Below are 21566 nucleotides of genomic sequence, written 5' to 3'. Positions count from 1 at the left end.
GGATGGATGAGGATGGTTGTGGATCGATGAGGATGTATGAGGATGGTTGAGGATGGATGAGGATGGATGACGATGGTTGAGGATGTATGAGGATGCTTGTGGATGGATGAAGATGGTTGAGGATGGATGACGATGGTTGTGGATGGATGAGGATGGATGATGATGAATGAGGATGGATGATGATGGATGAGGATGGATGAGGATGGATGAGGATATGTTTCCTTTTTGTATATTTTATGCATTTCTGTTGTTTTGTTTACTTTCTGTATAAATAATATGTTTAGTTTTTTGTGTGTGTGTGCGTGCGTGCGTGCGTGCGTGCATGTGTGTGTGTGTGTGTGTGTGTGTGTGTGTGTGTGTGGTGTGTGTGTGTGTGTTGTGGTGTGTGTGTGTGTGTTGCTCAGACCCTAAACATGTCCAATCATAGAGAGTTTTCAGTGTCACATGATGGTCTGTCTGACATCAAACAGCCTCAGGAGAACAACACTGTAGATATGAACATTCTGAGATGTTCTTCATACATCCATCATCTCCTGAGGCTGATACAGTAGATACATCATGATTGGATTATAAACTTGTAAGATTGATTCATTTAATAAACTACTGTGATTTGATTTAGTTAAAAGTCAAATGAAAGAAACATTATTTATTATTACAGTAAAAAAAAAAAATTAGGTAATATAAGCAATTCTAACAAATATAATAATTTAATTAGATTTATTAATTTGTAATATAAAGTATTTAAAAAAGTAGGTTAACATTAAATAAATAAATACATTAATAGTTTATATTATATATATTCCCGAGGTTAAACATGTTTGTAGAGATTTCTGTATATTCTAGTGGTTCCCAAACTGGGGTACGTGTACCCCTAGGACAGGGGTCTGTAACCTGTGGCTCTTTAACTCTTTAGCAATGGCTCCTATAGCTATAAGAACATATGATAATAATGAATTATTATTTCTTACAGAGGTTATTAATGATAAATGACACTGACACCAAATAAAATCATGATATAATAATATGTAAATCTAAAAATAATAACTATCATCAACCATAAACTTTCCTACACCTGTGGTTAACCTTATGTTTTAAATCTCTGATCAGAAAACTAAACCAACAAAAACACTATTGTTGGTTTTGGTTATGAAAAGCACAAAATGCTGACACTTTAAAACTTAGGTTGCGTGTTTAGCCTAGGTGCTAGCTGCTACGTTTTTAGCATTGAGGTGCTCGCTGCTAAGTTGAGCATTGAAGTGTGAGCTTCTACATGTTTAGCATTGAGGTGCTAGCTGGTATGTGTTTAGATTTGAGATGCTAGCTACTACATATTTAGCATTGAGGTGCTAGCTGCTACATGTTTAGCATTGAGGTGCTTGCTCCTACATGTTTAGCATTGAGGTGCTAGCTCCTACGTTTTTGTTTAGCATTGAAGTGCAAGATGCTACATGTTTAGCATTGAGGTGCTAGCTACTACACATTTAGCATTGAAGTGCAAGCTTCCATATGTTTAGCATTGAAGTACTAGCTGCTACATGTTTAGCATTGAAGTGCCCGCTTCTACATGTTTAGCATTGAGGGGCTAGCTAAGGCTAGCAGAGCTCCTTTGATCCACAAACAATTTCTCTCATAATTTTCACACAACTGGGCTTTTTTTTCCATCCAGTGTTTTTATTTAAACTAAAATTAACATCCACAAAGCACATCCTGTTTCTTATGGTGTGGTCTGTGCATCAGTATTATGGTATACCAGGAACTAGTGAAATGAAAAAGGATCCATGTTGTTAATGCTAATGCTAGTTTCTTACATGAGAAGGTTTAACATTAGCCTTGGGAACCAGTACTGAGACTGGAACCTGAATGCTCTGCCTCATCTTCTACTGTTAGACACTCAGAGGACTTTCTTGGACACTAAAAGGTCTTTAACATCTAATTCAGAGCTTTGTATGCTAACAGGAGGACTTTACATTCTATTGTAGATTTTACAGGAAGCCAATAGTGAATAAATCTGTCCTGCTTGGATCTGTTAGAACTTTCACTGCAGCTTCTGTATCAACTGGAGACATCTTAATGATATAACTGCTACATCCTGACAGTAAATAGTTACAACCATCAGTGTTTCAGCCTCAGATGTTCTTGGTTTTAGAGATGTTTAATGAGAAGATAGGTCAGTATCAAAGATAACGAGGTTTCTCACTGTGCTGACAATGTTTCATTGGTTCCTTCTCCTGTGTTTTCAGGTCCGTGGGGGCGGTGCATGGGTAGTGACTGTGGGCTGGGCGGCAGCCAGAGCCGGGCGGTGTGGTGCGCCCACGTGGATGGCTGGACCACGCTGCACACCAACTGTGAGCAGGCCGAGCGTCCGTCCAACCAAAGGAACTGTTTCCACGTGTGCGACTGGCACAGGGACCTTTACGGCTGGAGACTGGGCTCCTGGAACCAGTGCGCACCGGTGTCCGGGCTGGCCTTTGGAGCCCCACGGCTGTCCTCATGCAGCGGGGGCGAAGAAGGCCTCCAGACGCGAGAGGTCATCTGTGAGCTGAGGGCGGACGGGTTGCCGGCAGAGGATGCCATCTGCGAGTACTTTGAGCCCAAACCTCGCCTGGAGCAGGCGTGTTTTGATCCCTTGCCCTCAGGACTGCGTGGTGTCGGAGTATTCACCCTGGACTTCCTGCTCCAAAACATGTGGAACAGGCCTCAGGAACAGGGTCCGGAGTGTCTTGGTGCCACCGCTCATTGGAGGTACGATCTGTCCAAACTTGACTGAGTTCCAGTCCTGTAAACTGGGGGCTTGTAAGGGTCCAGAGGGCTTGTACAGTCTCAGAGTGGGACTGTGGAGTTCATGCAACCTCCCACCTCTCCAGCCTGTCCGGACTGCACGGCAGGTCAAACACAGGAAAGGTAAAGGCTCGGTACCCCGGGAGCGGGTTGGAGCCAAAGACCCAGAAACCAAGGAGCTGATCCAGAAGAAACGGACCAGGAACCGCCTGAACCGACAGGAGAGCCCCTTCTGGGACGTGCAGGTGGGATACCAGACCCGCAATGTGACCTGCATCCACCGGAACGGGAGCACCGTGCCTCGCAAGTGAGTGACTTCACTTTGTGTGAGTTCTGTAAAGGTCCAGATTTAACTTCCTGTTTGCTCTTTAATCTGTCTGTCTCATGTGTAAGAAAGTATTAATACATTTTGATAGATTCTAGATGAGGACAGATCAACACTGTGTGATGGATTACCATGTTCAGGGTTCTCTCTAGCCCTGTTAGCGTAGGGGTCCTACGCTGTGATTTTGATCCCCTATGCTGTGTTCCATACAGCGTAGGGGGGTTTTCTGTTGTTTTGTCTTTTTATATTCGGTATCATCGTAATATTTTTTTCACATTTGGACTCAAAGGGATTTCCAGGCGTTCATGGGTTGTTTTAACGCTTTTTATTCTGAATATCACAGAAACACATTCATCGGTGTCAATGTCTATTTACTACAGGCGATCTGCTCAGATGTAACCAACTTTACCTGAGGACCCCTGCAGCCACTTAGCTGCCCCTTTGCTGCCTGTGTGCATCCTCCTCTTGGTAACCATAGTTACCATCCAATATAAACAGTGTGCTTCATAATCTAATGAAATGAGTTAGGGTTACACACACAATCCCCCTACGCTATGAAAAATTCCTGGTGAGAACCTTGGTGTTTTTAGGGTTGCCATGTCTGATGTTTGATGGGTTGCCATGTCTGATATTTGATGGGTTGCCATGTCTGATATTTGATGGGTTGCCATGTCTGTTGTTTGATGGGTTGCCATGTCTGATATTTGATGGGTTGCCATGTCTGATATTTGATGGGTTGCCATGTCTGATATTTGATGGGTTGCCATGTCTGATGTTTGATGGGTTGCCATGTCTGATGTTTGATGGGTTGCCATGTCAGGTGTGTAATTGACTCCCTCCGTGTTGACACCTGCAGTAATAAATCCATCCCTGAAGAGGTCATGTGATCACGATGCTGCTGCGTGTGAGATTGAGCCTCTGCAGCTTCACTACTGACTATTTTAGAGGAAGTGTAAAAACAACCTTAATCCCTCCAGGCTCCTCAAAGTCAAACTTGAGTTGTTTATTTGCTTTTCTGAAATATTCATCCATGTATTTGTCAGTGGAACGAATGTCCTCATTTCCCATTCATTTTTTTTACAGCAGAGGGCGCTATCTATTTAGAATTTGAAATTCCAGATGCACCACCGTGTTTTAAATCAGAAGTGTGGAAGAATTTTGGCCTCCCCAAGACAAACTGAAAGAAATGAGAAAGAAGAACATGTGGAATCCAAGGTCAGAAGGTCACAGAGAGGAAAAGGAGAAACAAGAGAGAGAGAATGAAAGATATGAGATTTGTTTTAAAGTCCAGTTGTTCAGGCACAAAATACACTTTCAGTTGGAACTATTATGCAGTTTAGCATAGTTTACTGTCAATGAAAAGGCTTCTTCTTTATTTATACTATTTATTTATTTCATTCAACATTTACTTTTAATTAAATTGCATTGTTTTGAATATTTTATCAAGGGATTATTTTTACAATGAAGATAGAAGAAAAAAGTACAGTATTTTTTTTTTCGAAAAAAAGAAAATGATATTTTTCAGTCATCATTTGTCTTCAGTCTCATTTTGTAAAATAAATTGTGAGAGAATCGTATCGTGAATTGAATTGTATTGGGAGTTGAGTGAATTGTTACATCCCTAGTCTTTAATAAATAAAGTTCAGACTTATAAATGAGATGACGGTCAGAAATAAAAAGATTATCCACAACTGCAAAGTTTATGTTAACCTCAGAATCATTGTGGGTTCATTCCCATCCTCACATTCGTCACATGGTCTTTGTTTAAAAACTGGAGCCGACGCCTCCAAAGAGAATAGTTTTATTAAACAAACACACATTACTACATCACACACATTATGTTACACACTTTAAAAAGAAATCACAACTTATCTTATCACAATTTGTTTTTCTACCAACACCCGGTCACTCAGCACTGGCGCCCCCCAGGGGTGTGTTCTCTCCCCACTGCTATTCTCCCTCTACACCAATGACTGCACCTCAGGGGACCCCTCTGTGAAACTCCTGAAGTTTGCAGACGACACCACCATCATCGGTCTCATCAGGGATGGGGACGAGTCTGCCTTCAGATGGAGGTGGAACAGCTGGATCTCTGGTGCAGTCAGAACCATCTGGAACTGAACCCGCTCAAGACTGTGGAGATGACAGTGGACTTCAGGAGAAATCCCCCCCACTCCCCCCCCTTACCATTCTGAATAGCAAAGTGGCTACTGTGGACTCCTCCAGGTTCCTGGGATCCACAATCTCACAGGACCTGAAGTGGACCTCCCACATAGACACAACCAGGAAAAAGGCACAGCAGAGGAAGTACTTCCTGTAACAGCAGAAGAAGTACTTCCTGTGTCAGCTGAGGAAGTTCAACCTGTCCCAGGAGCTGCTGATCATGTTCTACACCTCCATCATTCAGTCTGTTCTGTGAACCTCCATCACTGTCTGGTTTAGATCTACAACCAAACTATACAAACACAGACTACAAAGGATAATCAGGACTGTAGAAAAGATCATTGGTGTTGATCTGTCCTCCATCATAGACTTATACCTGTCCAGGGTCAGGAAACATCACTGCAGACACAATCTGTTTAAACTCCTCCCCTCTGGCAGACGCTACAGATCACTGTACGTCATAAAAACAGTTTGTTCCCCCAGGCTGTCACTGTGATCAACACTAAACAGTCATAGAAAAAAATGCAGACCATTTTATAATAAACAATGTAAAAGAATACAATAAAAACATAATAGCACAAGAACTCAACAGTTTTTTCATTAATACTGGAAAAGACATAGAGAAAGGGATTAATAAACACCCAACACTTAAATGGAACCATTTTGACAATGAGAAGAAAGACATTGATAAGTACCTTGTACTTGAAGAAGTAACAGAAGCAGAGGTGGACAGAATAATCACTACCTGTACCTCAAAAAAATCCAGAGACGTTAATAATCTAACTATGAGTCTAATAAAAACCATAACAGCTGAAATAACCCCGCCATTAACACATATAAGTAATCTATCATTTAAGAATGGTGTTTTCACAGAAAAGATGAAAATTGCAAAAATCAGACCGATTTACAAGGGTGGAGAAAAATGTAATTTCACTAATTATCGACCTATATCAATATTACCACAATTATCAAAAATTCTGGAAAAACTGTTCATGAAAAGACTAGACAAATTTATAGAAGACAATAATATACTACATGAAGGACAATATGGGTTTAGAAAAGGACGTTCAACAGCAATGGCTATAATTGACATCACGGAGAATATAAGAGAAGCATTAGAAAAAAAACTATTTGTATTCGGAATTTTTCTGGACCTAAAAAAAGCCTTTGACACAATTAATCATGATATTCTTGAAGAAAAACTTCAAAATTACGGAATAAAGTACAACGCCTTAAAATGGATTAAAAGCTATATGACAAATAGGAAACAATATGTTGACTTTGAAGAACACACATCAAAATGCCAAACCATACAATGTGGTGTTCCACAGGGTTCAATTTTAGGGCCAAAACTGTTCATTTTATACATAAACGACATTTTCAAAGTCTCAAATTGTCTCAAACTAACGTTGTTTGCAGACGATACAACCATTCTATGCTCAGGTAAAGACATTAAAACTCTAATAGAGTCAACAAATGAGGAACTATTAAAAATTCAAACATGGTTAGATGTAAATAAACTAGCCCTAAACGTCAGTAAAACAAAATTCATCAAATTCAGAAAGAGAAAAATAACAGGAGATATAAGACTGAAACTAAACATGGAAATAATAGAAGAAGTAAAAGAATATAGGGTACTAGGAGTGTGGATGGACGACAAGCTGACCTGGAAAAAACATATACAAATAGTTAAAAACAAAGTTGCTAAAAGCAGTTACATCCTATGGAAGCTTCAACAAATCCTACAAACCAAATCACTTAAAACAATCTATTCTTCACTCATAGCATCGCATTTAAATTACTGCTCCGAAATATGGGGTAATAACTACAAAACGTATCTTGAACCACTATTTAAACTACAAAAAAAGCTATAAGAATTTTACATAAAGTACCACACAACACACACACAAACGATTTATTTGAGAAGTCAAAATACCTAAAACTGCAAGAAATAATACATTACAACACACAAATACACGCATTTAGGGCTTCATCTAAAAAAACTACCACATCAAATACAAAAACGTTTCACATACAATCAAAATTCCTACGACTTCAGACATAATAATGTGTTTAGACCAAACAGGGTCATATCAAACGTTGGTAAACATAGTACTGTGTATAGAGCCATGAACCTCTGGAACAGCCTTGACGCAGAGACACAACAATCAGTAAATCTGAAAGGATTTAAGGAGAAAACACGGAGGACATTTCTACACACATACAGATCTCAAGTCAACTCTTCATCAAACTCTACAGCGACGACATGGAACTCATCAACTGGTCATTAAGCCATCGACAAAATCTTCACGACAAGGCGATCACTACAGCACGAACCAGCGTGTCCTAAGGACACATACCCAGGTGGATATGTCATGGATGCACGAGGGAGAAACCAGATGCTCTGTCTCTCCCTGTTGACAGTAGAAGATGTGGAGGACATCTATCTGCTAGGAGTCATGATCTTTGGCCTGCTAATGATGGGGGTATGTGTATGTGTATGTGCCTTTCTGATGGATCGTAAGCTGAGGCGACTTTCAGAGGATATGAAGGTTCTCTGAAAGAAGAAGAACTTTACGTTTGGAGAGTTGGAGGAACGTAAACAACGACTGGAAAAGAAAGCTCGAGGAGATACGGAGAAAAAGGACAGTGAGGAGGAGTAACAACAGGAACAATGACTGCAGACGAGAACACATCACATAAAAAAGGACAAAAAAAAAAAAAAACGTTAATGAAAAGATGAAATTATGAAGAAGATGAGAATATTTGACCAGGGAAGAAACAAGGTTTGATGTAAAATTATCTGTGTTCAAATCAGGGGACGGATCTGGATAAGCAAAATGCTTTTTTCCGTCGTCCTTTCCGGCATGAAAAAGGACAAAAAAAAAAAAAAAAAAAAAAAAAAAAACAATGATGTGATTTTAGTCTGAATGTCAAAATGAATTTCTGTGATTGCAACCATGTCGGAAATGAACTGAATAAATAAATAAATAAATAGAGAGTCAGACCTGTTTCTGTGAAATAACCTGGAACATAACATAACAACCCTGGATCAACCTGTCACTGACAATGTTCATGTACATAAACATATAATATTTAAATGTTCACCTGCACTACTGCACTATTATTATTATTATTATTATTATTATTATTATTATTATTATTATTATTATTATTATTATTATTATTATTATTATCTTGTTATATTATTGTATTTACTTTTGCACATATTAGCCTAACTACTGTTTATATTTTTCTTCTAGTTGATTGTTATCATTTATTATTAGAGAGAGCACAGTTCACCAAGTCAAATGTTTATAACTTACATTAAATGATCAATAAAGTTGATTCTATTCTATTCTTTTCTTAAACTAACTTATTTGATCCCGTCGTACCTTATTTTAACTTCTATTCTGCTTCTTTGTGAAGGCGCTCACAGTTTTCTGCCCTTGTTGCCTGCTGCTGCTAATAGGAGACTCTCTCCATATTCATCCAAAACCGATATTCTGGAATTGATCAGCTGGTCACTTAATGCTATTAATCAGATTTTTTCAAAGAGAAGACCAGGCCGTGGTGAGCCTGCGTGCTCTGATGGAACGTTTCCAGCCAGATACACGATGGATTCCTGGCAGTTTGTCTGTCTGGCTTTACTCTCTGTTGAAAACATCAAGGATATTTACATGATTGGAGTCATGGTTGCAGGGATGCTGCTGATTGGAGCTGGCGACTATCTGATCCATCGTAAAGTCTGTATTACATTGGCAGCCGTTTTAGGAAGACTTCCAGTCGTTTCTGAAGGATGGGGCAGAATATCATGATGAATGAACTCAAAAGTAAGCAAGATGCTGTTTTGGAATGTTTGCATGCAGTTTAATTAATCTTGGAAAGAATGGATAAGATTTCTCGGCCAATTGTTTGATCCCATAATATTGGATTATTGTGACCTTTCAAGGCTACTGGAAAGAATGCTAGCATGTAACAAAAACAATTCATTATCACCGATTGGCCTCCTCCAACACACCAGCTCAAGGATCTGTCCAATTTCACCAGGATGTTTACAGATGTGACTCTCTGTCCTCCCCCTCCCCCTCCCTCCCAATCCCCAACTACCAGATGAACGTTCTACTTCTGAACTATAACATCTGACTGTATCAGAGGAGAACAACGTTTATTGAGTCTACATCTTCTCTGCTTTGGCACTCCACCTCATTGTTTCACCATGAATTAAATTCAGAGGGTCCAGCTCTGATAGTGGGGTCTCCTAACCCTCTTCCCCTGGTCAGGGGTCTGTAACCTTTACTCTACAAGGAACCATTTAACCTCATCTCACCTGGATTAAAGTCCTCCTGGAGCCATAAATACCTTCTCTATGAAGACAATACAGTGGATTACATTATATACAGTTAGAATTATATAGAATAATGTTTGATTTAACTTATATTGATCATGTAAATGGAAAACACTTTAAAAATAAAATAAAAAATAAATTAACATCAATAAATAAAACAGTATCTTCATCTTTAAATTCTTACAGATCTCAGTTTACATGAACACAATGTTAATAAAGAAGATTTTTATAGTTAATGTATATGAAAGTCTATAAAAAGTTATTTGTCATTAATCATTAATAGACTCTGTAAAAAATAACTATTTTATTTAATAGTTTTTTTTTTTAAAGCTATAGGGAGCCATTGTATAAGAGTCAAAGGACCACATTAGGCCCCAGAACCACAGGTTGCAGAACCACTGCTCTGAGAGAACCACAGCTGAACATCTGTCCTGGTATCATAGTCCATCAGTTCTAGACCCTCCATGATGGTTCTGATGAGGTCCTCCTCTTTGGTGTGGAATCGTGTATGTGATGCATGTGTACGCTCTCTGTGCCACATGCACTCCATCACTGTGCCCAGTGAGCTCAGCATGATCCCTCCAGCGGCTGGATATCCTCTACACCCCACCACCTACCCACACTTGCGTACGTGCTATATGCTATTGTGACTGTGTTCTTGCTTTGCTTAATGCATGTACAGTATACTGACTCCCAAAGAGGGAATTCAGTACAAAACCTGCCTTTCCCCCACCTCTCCTTGTGTTGTGATCGCATTTATCGTCTAAAATTATATCTCGTTGCTCTGTAACGCTACTGCCTACCTCATACAATGATGAGACAATGAAATAAATGACATGCCTGCTCAGACGTTGCTCGGCCAAACAAGGTCTGCGCCACGTGCTGGTGAACCAGAGCACCTTGATGAAAAATGGGCTACTGGAACAAGACTGAAATGGTTGAGGTGCAATAACAGGGCTCTGTTGGAATGCTACTACTCCAGTAACCCTAGTCAGAGGGGCTACATGCAGAGGATGTGGGAGAAATGGTTACTATGAAACACCACAGTCCAAACTCACGGTGAAATACTAGTAGCTCAGTGTTCCAACATCCACAAAAGGCAACTGTCATCACAACTTGAGATTGACCGGGTACAACACCAATGCAAGGTGGAACCATGCGGCCAGGTCAGAGCGGAGTTAATACCAACTCCCCCTCCAGAGATTGGGTACGAAACCCCAATAACCACAATCACGCTGAACAAGGCAGCGACTGACCTGAAAAATAATAAATAATATCATGGCAAAAATGTCCACCAGTCAACCACGAAGCCTATTACATGAGGTTAAGTGAAGTATCATCAGAAAGTCTCGTAGAAGATGTGAATGCAGCTCTGAGAGCGATACCTACATCAACCATCACTGAAACCAATGAGCTGATATCCTCCACAGCAGCAGTGATCCTAGAGACGCTTGGCTATCGGAAGAGCAACCATGAGATGAAATACCCACCATGGAAAAGAAGGCTGGAGGCTAACATCAAGGCAGCGCATAGAGAAATGAGCCAATTGACAGAGGCCCTGAAAGGTGCAATGAAAAAACAAGTTCCCAAGAGGTACAGCCAGATGCCAAACAAAGGCTCCAAGCCTTGGCCAGCCGCCAAAAGAGGTACACGAGAGACAATGAAACCAGACGAATAACCCTACACACACACTTCATATAACCACCCCTTGCTTGTCTTATTCCTGTGATAGTGTTTGTTGTTGTAGTATATTTGTGCTTTTCACTAATCTTTTCAACCCAGCCCCTTATCCTGTGGTGATATCACATGAGAAGTATTTCTTCTCTTTTTTTCTTGCATCCAAGCTTTCTGCGACCCAGCTGTGCACCAATGCTCACATCTGTATGGACAATTCTAAACCTCTATGTCCTTAATAATGATGACCCTGAATTCTTCCATAAAGTTTTTTTGGAGTTATCAGACCTTTCTGCTGACTCATCTTTAATCATTGGAGGTGACTTCAATCTGGACTCAACACATCATTGGACAGATCCAGTAAGTGCCCAAAAACAAAACCATCCTGATCTGCTAAAGTATTAATGGATTACATGGAAGATCTTGGAATAGGAGACGTATGGAGACTAGGGATGGGTGATATGGACTAAAAAATTAACCCGATAAAGCTGCAACAACGAATCGATGTAATTGATAATAATCGATTATCAAATGCATCGACTACAAATTGCGTCATCAATTTATCATGTTGCACGACGATGTCGCGCAACTGTGACATCAATGTCATGGAGACGGAGCGGCGCAAGAAAAGGAGAGGAGAAGAGGAGCATGGGACGATGGTGGAAAAAGAGAAAAGGAATAAAAACAAACTTTACGTTAAACGATAAAAACACGAACGTAAATTGCAACATTTGCAAGTCATACCTGGTATGGCACCGGAGTACGACCGCAATGATGCAACACCTGAGATGTAGGCATGTCAGAGTGGAAAGCGGAAAGGAAAGCTCAGTACCTGAGTAAGTGTGAAAGGTGGTTCTAGCTGCACCAAAGAGCTCTGGAGGAAGCTTGGCAGGTAGAGACGTCACACAGGAGAACCTTCACCTGTAAGCCACAAAGTCAAATCCTGACTTCACAGAAGTCTGTAAGGGTTTGGTGTCTTTTTATGTGTCATCCAGCTCATCATGCATGAGAAAATAACAGTAACATGTTTAACTACAGTGAAAGGGTTGTTATTTGAGCAGTTTACGGCTAACAAGCTTAGCTAAGACTAAGCTGTTCTGTGTTTAGTCTTGTATTGTTTATGCACGATGGTGGTGAATAACTGAGATTAGATCATCCTTTATTTTATCCCACAGTGGGGAAAATTGCATGTTACTGCAGCCACAAAGAATAAGCAAACAAGAAAGCTAAATACAAAGAACAATTAAGGCAAAAATAAAATATACAATAAAAATAAAATAAATATTAGACATTTGACAAGATAATAGTACAGAAAACAAAAAACATATATTGTAAATAAGCGGTAAGTGGGGTTTTACAATGAGGATGAGTAATATTGCACATAGTAAGGCTGTGGAGGAACATTATTATTATTGTTATGTGTGAGTGTTGTTGTTATGGTACTTGTTTAATGCCCTTAATGAAAAAAAAAACACCTGATCAGATTAGGCGGTTTACATTTGTTGTACAAATAAACTGTAAATATTTGACCATATTATAATAATGCAATAATTGAGTGCAAAGTGTTATCTTTAAAATACATACATGTAAGAGTGAAGACACCATAGTGTTGGTGTGTGAGTAATAAATAAGGTCCAATGATCTGATTACAAATGCTCTAAAAAAACGTTTATGGGTTATTATGTTTCTCCTGTAAATGATGTTTTGATTTTTTAAAAATAAAAATAATTGAACAGTGATGCATGTATTGATGTGTACATTGTCATAATATGCTGACTCATTAATTCGTTCTTTCTCCAGGAAAAAACAACAACCAATGAGCAGCTTTTTATTGGTAACCATATCATGCACATCTCATCACATCTTAAATATGCTGACATGACGTTTCTCTCATTGGTGGAGGATGATGGCTTCACTGCCATGGTCTACACCCTGCACACATGAACCCATTTCAACAAACTCATGGAGAGAAAATATTTAGAAACATTTCAGAAAGTTAAGAAGGCAATTCAAACAATAACCAGCAAACTCACAACCGATGTACAGTGTGGCCACAGAAGTCTGTGTGTCATTGTGTAATGCAACTACATATTTTACACATCTTAAGTTTAGAGATGTTATATAAAAACAAGTCTTGTAACAGTTTTTGATTTGGATTTAATGTTCATTTGTTATTGCTCTTAAATCTCAGGTCTTATTAAAACCTCTTTATATATAGCATTTATTTGTGTTTTTATGTTATTACAGATGTTTTATGAAGCAAAGCTATTCAAAACTGTTTTATTATTTATGATTTTATATCTTATCAGCTCTGGGACATTTCAACTGAGAACATGTTATGCACTTTTTGTACTGTTTATTTTTTTTAAACTAATGTTATTGTGAAGTTTAGAAACATTACATATAAAACAAGTCCTGGGAACAGTTTTTGATTTGAATTTAATGTTTGTTGTTATTGCTCTAAAATCTCAGCAACAAAATACCTATTTTTTATGCACTTCTTGAAAAACTTTTTTAAAATTATTTATGATTTGATATCTCATCAGTTCTGCTACATTTCATATGAGAACATGTTGTGCATTTTTTGTACTGTTGTCTTTTTTAACTGTGATGTTAAATAAAGAGATGGAAGGAACATTTTTGAAAATGTTCCCTATTAATCCTATTAATCAATTAATCGATTATAAAAAGTTAGATTAATCGATTGTTAAGATAATCGTTTGTTGCAGCCCTATATACCGATAATTTGTGGTATTTATGATGGCGTGGGGTGGCGGTGCCTGCCTCTAAATCACAGCGTAGGGGATCTACATCACAGCGTAGGGGATGTACATCACAGCGTAGGGGATCTACATCACAGCGTAGGGGATCTACATCACAGCGTAGGAGATCTACATCACAGCGTAGGAGATCTACATCACAGCGTAGGGGATCTACATCACAGCGTAGGGGATGTACATCACAGCGTAGGGGATGTACATCACAGCGTAGGGGATCTACATCACAGCATAGGGGATCTACATCACAGCGTAGGGGATCTACATCACAGCGTAGGGGATCTACATCACAGCGTAGGAGATCTACATCACAGCATAGGGGATCTACATCACAGCGTAGGGGATCTACATCACAGCGTAGGGGATCTACATCACAGCATAGGAGATCTACATCACAGCGTAGGGGATCTACATCACAGCATAGGGGATCTACATCACAGCGTAGGGGATCTACATCACAGCATAGGAGATCTACATCACAGCGTAGGGGATCTACATCACAGCGTAGGGGATCTACATCACAGCATAGGGGATCTACATCACAGCGTAGGGGATCTACATCACAGCATAGGAGATCTACATCACAGCGTAGGGGATCTACATCACAGCGTAGGGGATCTACATCACAGCGTAGGGGATCTAACTCAGGATCCCTACATTCAACAGTGCTGAAGAGAACCCTGATAATTGTGCGATAGTGTAACGTGGGTCTCTGTTTGTGTTCAGAGTTCTTGTTCACGCTGAGTTCAGTTTGTGATGGTGATGAGTTCATGTCCCATGAGTGTGTGTGTGTGTATATGCCTCCTTCCTATCAAATCAAATCAAATCAAAGTGTTTATTGTCATCTGTACAGTTAGAAACACGTTTCCCTGTACAATGAAATTCTTGCTTTGCCGACCGCCAGTGAATGCCTACGTAATAAAGGAATAAATCGAGATAAAAGAACTATAATAACTAACAGTGACATGCAACACTGTTACTCAACAAAATTAAATACAAAACACCTGTACAATTAAAAAATACAAATATATTAGCTATACAGAGGAGAGGTGATATATACAATGGTATGTGCAAAAAGCTGTTTCATAATAGAGAGACATGGTGTTAGCTGTGCATGGGTGCATCTAAAGTGCGAATGCAGGTGGTGTGCAAGTTCAGTGGAGAAGGGGGGGGGGGGGGGGGGGGGGGGGGGGTGAATGAATAGTTCATTAGACTCCAATCACTCATTTAGGAGTCTAATGGCCGAGGGGAAGAAGGAGTTTTTGAGTCTGCTGGTCCTGCATTTCACACTTCTGTACCTCCAGCCTGAGGGTAGAAGTGTGAACAGTCTGTGTTGGGGGTGAGTGGAGTCCTTGATGATGGCGGCAGCTCTCCTGTGGACTCTGTGCTTGTAGATGCTCTGCAGAGAGGGCAGCGGAGTCCTGGTGATCTTTGTAGCAGTCTTCACTACTCTCTGCAAGCGTTTGCGGTCCATGACAGTGGTGTTGCCGTACCACACGGTGATGCAGCTGGTCAGGATGGGCTCAACAATGCAGCTGTAGAAGTTGCTGAGGATCTTTGAGGACATTCCAAATTTCCTCAGCCTCCTCAGGAAGTACAGCCACTGTTGAGCTTTCTTCTCTAGCTGTGTGGTGTTGAGAGTCCAGGTGAGGTCGTCTCTGATGTGGACCCCAAGATATTTGAAACTGCTCACCCTTTCCACTTCCAGCTCCTGGATAGACAGTGGCTGATGAGGACCCCTCTCCTTCCTCATGTCCACTATCAGCTCCTTCGTCTTTTCCGTGTTGAGGGTGAGGTTGTTGTCCTCACACCACGTCACCAGACTGGACACCTCCCCCCTGTAGGCCGCTTCGTCTCCGCCAGTGATACGTCCTATCACTGCGGTGTCGTCCGCAAACTTCAGGATGGTGTTGTCCTTGTGGGAGGCGACACAGTCGTGGGTGAAGAGGGTGTAGAGGATGGGGCTGAGGACACAACCCTGAGGAGTGCCAATGTTCATTATAAGGCTGGCTGAAGTCCTGGACCCAATCCTGACAGACTGGGGCCTGCCAGTCAGAAAGTCCTGGAGCCAGTCACAGAGGGAGGGGTGGAGTCCAAGGGAAAACAGTTTGTGGGTGAGTTTGTGGGGGATGACCGTGTTGAAGGCAGAGCTGTAGTCTATAAAGAGCATCCTGATGTAGGAGTCTTTATTTTCCAGGTGGGAGAGGGAGAAGTGAAGGGCAGCAGCAATGGCATCCGAGGTGGACCTGTTGGGACGATAGGCATACTGCAGGGGGTCCAGTGTGTCCGGTATGCTGCTCCGAATGTGGGTCAGCACCACCCTCTCAAAGCACTTTATAATGATTGGAGTGAGTGCTACTGGCCTGTAGTCATTCAGGCAGGTGGGGGGGGCTCTTCTTGGGAAGCGGGACAATGGTGGTGGTCTTAAAGCAAGAGGGGACGGTGCTCAGACTGAGGGAAAGGTTGAAGATGGAGGTGAGCACGTCTGTCAGCTCGTTGGTGCATGCTCACTCACGTGTTCCTCACATCCTGATAACCTTCCCTGTACTACTGAAGGACTGTTAAAATGTGACTTATTTTAATGGCTATGATTGCTCTCTTTGTTCTCCATGTTTCCTGTGGGTCCCAGGCTGTGTGCGCTCAGAGACCTCCGCTGACCGTCCAGTCATGCATCCTACCGAGAGACTGTGAGCTCACTGATTGGTCGGAGTGGAGCTCCTGCTCTAAAACGTGCGCTGACTCATCTGCGTCGGGAGGACAGCGTGGGCGGAGTCGAGGGGTGCTGCAGTTCCCCGTGGGAGGCGGAGAGGAATGCTCTCCTCTGGAGGAGCTGGAGCCCTGTGAGCCTCAGGGGGACCCAGTACCACCATGCAACATGTCAGTGACTCCTCCCCCAGCCTATTTAGCTCCGCCCACACTGACACTAGCTTACTCATCAATACACAGTATTCTGCTCTCCTTGTGTGTGTCCAACACAAAGTCAGGATGTAGCTTCCTTAGCTCCACTTTATTCTCGATGCACCACGTAAACGTTTCAACATGGAGTAGAACTGTAGAACCAAAATAAAACTAATATTAGCAGAGCATCAATAGCAAAGGCTAAACACACAGAAAATTGTGACAGTGATGTCGTAAACACAAAGCAGAGGGCAGTGGATGGACTTCTTACAGAGAATTAAAAAAGATGGCTAACTTCCTGTCACATGCCCAAAAACTGACTTTCAAAATAAAAGACTCCACTGAATAGACTAAATTAACATACAGCACTCATATTACAAAATTTAGCGCAGAACACACAGTTTAAAAAAATAAAATCATTCTATATTAACTTCATGATTTACCTAATCATGATTTTAATGCATAATTAAAATATTAATATTTCAATTATTCATGAAAATAATCTAAATGAACAGATGAATAAATAATAATGTAATTATAAATATACATTATTTCATACATTCATTAAAAGTAGAAATAATTATCAAAATATGTAAATGTTAAAACAGTAACAAAATATATATTAGAACATTTTAATGAAGTCATTACTCAAAAAGGAATAATTGTAACTTATATAAATATCTTTATTTTCAATACAACAAATATCTGTGAAATTATATTTTCAATAATTATTATACAAATCAAAAAAAAATCTTCACTGTCTTGTGAATAGTTTTGAACATGTAAAGTTAAAGTGTATAAAGATAAAGAGCATTAAATTTGCTGGTGTCTTTGTTTAACTGGTGAAGCATCATTTAAATATTAGCATTTAAAGGGGACATATCATGGTTTTAAATCCTTCCTTTTTACATATAAATCATACAGTTGTGGTCTATATAAAGCAGAACTGCAATGCTTGGGTCTGAATTCCTCATTATTATAGCTCCACCCCTTTTCTACCCCTTTTCTGATGTGCTTCTAAGAGCAACTCGTTTTGGTGCTGTCTCTTTAAATGCAAATGAGACACTTCATACCCCGCCCCCTCTCCAGGTTCAGCTCCACCCTGTTCGACCATTTTTGTAGTTTGATAGAAGAGATACGGCTATGTAGTGGAGCATAAACTTTTTATTCAGAGGTTATTTATAAAATGTCAACAACGTTAGACTTGTCCATCCAGCCTTACATGTTCCAGCCAGAGTCTGACCCAGTGGAGCGAGATGAAAATGAAGATGATGAACCTGCAGAACCCTAACAAGTGAGCTAACACAAGCACCGAGCTAACGCTAGCACCAAGCTAACGTCACGAAATGCATTTTAATACAGTCTTTTCAAAGACAAAACGTCAAAATGAAATGACTAATGAAAACTTTAGACTTAAATTAAATCACGTAGGCCATATCATCAAGGATCTAAAACGAGCACACAGCGCTAACATATGAAGACGGTGCTAATGCTAATGCTAACAAAACAATGACAGGGACGTCTTATCATCACACTTTTTAGCGTTATTTACAGCTTACCGAAGTGCTCTGTTCATCGTCTCCAAAGATAGAAGGAATTGAACCCTCAACCAGACAAAGTCTTTCTGTAAATCCTTCTTTATACTGGTGGAGGTTGATGAAGCAGTCATCATTGAAGTGCTTCACACACACAAAAATGACCTTATCCACAGATGTGGTACATTTCTATAAAAAATAAAACTCAACCAGACACTTTGAAAAGGTTCTGATGCTGGGAGACGTTGTAATGAAGCGTGTGGGTTACTACATCCAACAACCCAACATTTTGACTTATCCTCTCGTAACTTCTGCATCCTGGAGCTTGGACTACAAAATAAAAGCCAGAAATAAAAATGACGGATTGCTCAAAGTGAGTTGATGTCATAATTTGGCAGTTCTGCTGCAAATACTGTGATGTAATAGTTCAAAAAACATAATAGAGAATAGAAAAATCAAAACAGATTGAAAAATATGAGCAAAACAGAATATAAAGATATCTACAGAGCATCTGAAGAGACTAATTTAAAGCTTTCTGTACTTCTAAACACGCTAAATATACAACAAAATGCATTTAAGGACTAAAAAAGTGGATTTAACATGAAATGTCCTCTTTAAATTATATATTACAAATAATCTAAATGAATGGATGAATGAATAATAATGTAATTATATGTAAAATTTAGACATAATAATGTATCACGATGTGATGCATCAAGACAAATACAAAGCTTAAACTTAAAACATTTCCAAATACCGTCACTAGGCAACACAATCACCAGATGTATTCATACACTGACACTGCAGCCAATCAGCACAATGCAGGAAGTTGTTTGGTCACTGGTCGCACACGCTGACCTTTAGGCCCCTCCCTCTACAGGTACACATGGCGGACGACGGAGTGGAGTGACTGTAGGGTGGATCTGTTGCTGGGGCAACAGGAGTGGAGGCGGAGCAACCTGACATCTCTGTGTGGAGGGGGTCTACAGACCAGGGAGGTGTTCTGTGTCCAGGCCAATGCTGGAGTCCTCCAGTACCTGACTGAGCTACGAGAGAAGGACAAGGGTACGGAATCACTAACCAATCACTGGAGGTTACATTTATATCACATGACTGTGGTCCAAACCGGACCGGACTAAACCAGACTGGACTGAAGTGGATTTAACTGGACCTGACTCTATAGGACTAGACTAGACTGGAATGGACTGGAGCAGAAAAGATTGAATGGTTGGACTTGACCAAACCAGACTGGATTAGATTAGAACAAATCCAACAGGACCTGTACTGGAAATGTTCAAATGTCATTAATTCCTTTTTAGAGTTGATCTATTTCTTTTTTGTTTCTATTTCATCATCTTTTCCTGTTAAGATGCTTAACTTTTTTTTGTGATCAAAACTTTTTAGGAATTATTGGGGGGGGGGGGGGGTACAGACATATCCAGAAAAGTAAATACTGACAGGATTCCGTTGGTACAAAACATAAAGCAGGTAGATTCATCAGATAAAGTTCTGTCTCTGGTCCAAGAGATGAACTTGGATGAAAAACAGTTCCATGCTTGAACAGTCGCTGGTGGAGCCTTGTTAAGACGTGCAGTCATATGTTCGTATGTTGGAGGTTGATAATATTGATCAGGCTTTGAGACCAAAATGATTTCATGCACAAACCTGGATTAAACCAATGTTTTAATATAGTTTTTTTAGCAGAGGAAAAACCTGCAAACACCAACTTGAGCTTAATTTGTGTTAAAGTTACATCAGAATGAAAGAAATGTCCAGTACGTCTGCTAACACTGAGTTTACATGAGACCAGAATTCAGAAATAATATGACAATCCCAAAACATGTATAAGAATGTCCCAAGTGAAGCAGTTCCACATATGTGACAGTTTTTTGTAGATTGTAATTTCATTTGGAATCTCTTATAGGGTGTAATGTAAGCTCTATGTATGGTCTTGAGGTGAATTAGTTGGTGCGCTACAATTTTGGAAGTCGAAGTGAGGTTGCACCAGATCTTCCTCCAATCTAGGCTTATATCTAACCTGCCCAGTTCCTTATTCCACACGGATTCAACTGGTAGAACTTTAGCACTTTGCTCTATCAGTTCATGGTATATTAAAGAAACAGAGGGTCTATCCAGTAACGCAAAGATACATTTTAGCATGGGATGTGCCAAAGGGGAGAGTTCCAGGAAACTCCATAAGTTTTTAGGGCTGATCTTAGCTGAAAGTAAACAAAAGAAGCAGTAAGTGAGAAATATGTTTTTAAGTTCTGTATAGATCGAAGACCATGAATGTTGTAAATATCACACAGCGTGGGTACTCCTCGTGATGACCAAGATGGTTGATGAAATGGTTTGTTACCACATAATAACCTTGGATTGTGCCATAATGGTGTGTTCTTAAAAGGGCCGCCCATCCAACGTTCTACTTTCTTCCACACCTGTATAGAATTTGCAATGATGGGCCCAAAGTTATTTTTGATTGTTTTGTTCGATAAGCTGGAGAACAGAATATCTTGTAGCCTGTGTGGTAATATTTGAACAGATTCTATCATTTTCCATGTAGTAGTGGATTGTGTATCAACCCATCTGCTTAATGCTCTGATCTGAAATGACCAATAGTAAAGTTTGGTACCGTCAGACCGCCTAGCAGTTTGGGTCGTTGCAATGTCTTTAGATGAATTCTAGGCCGTCTTCCTTCCCAAATAAACCTTGAAACCATGGAGTGGATGTCTTTAAAGTAATTTGGAGGAGGGCAGAGTGGTAACGTCGAAAAAAAGGAAGTTGAGACGGGGCAGTACATTCATTTTTATCGTGTCAATCCTACCTTGAAGAGAGGTTTTTAAAATCTGACGTTGAAATTGTCTTGATTAATTTTATGCAAGTTTTTATGAATTGTAATGCCCAGATACGTAAAAGATTTTTCAGTTTGAATACCTACTGGAATAACAGTGTTTCCATCTATATTATTTAAAGGCATGAGCGCACATTTTGTCCAATTAATTTTGTAACCTGATAAGTTGCTGAAATTGTCAAATACCTTAACTCATTCAGTGCCAGCCATTCTCAGA

General features: G+C 40.1%; 1 protein-coding gene across 1 annotated transcript in view; it reads left to right on the top strand.

The window, feature by feature from the left end:
- Window positions 1–21566, top strand: part of LOC114460090 (thrombospondin type-1 domain-containing protein 7A-like) — a 289728-nt gene that overhangs the window by 71090 nt on the left and 197072 nt on the right. Inside the window, 5 exon segments of the mRNA XM_028442124.1 lie at window positions 2241–2617; window positions 2619–3085; window positions 13349–13361; window positions 16710–16942; window positions 19379–19563. Of these exon segments, the coding sequence (XP_028297925.1) occupies window positions 2241–2617; window positions 2619–3085; window positions 13349–13361; window positions 16710–16942; window positions 19379–19563 (1275 nt within the window).

This window comes from Gouania willdenowi, unplaced genomic scaffold (genome assembly GCF_900634775.1).
Source record: "Gouania willdenowi unplaced genomic scaffold, fGouWil2.1 scaffold_3_arrow_ctg1, whole genome shotgun sequence".
Lineage (NCBI taxonomy): Eukaryota > Metazoa > Chordata > Actinopteri > Blenniiformes > Gobiesocidae > Gouania > Gouania willdenowi.
This window is presented reverse-complemented; position numbering and strand designations above follow the sequence as displayed.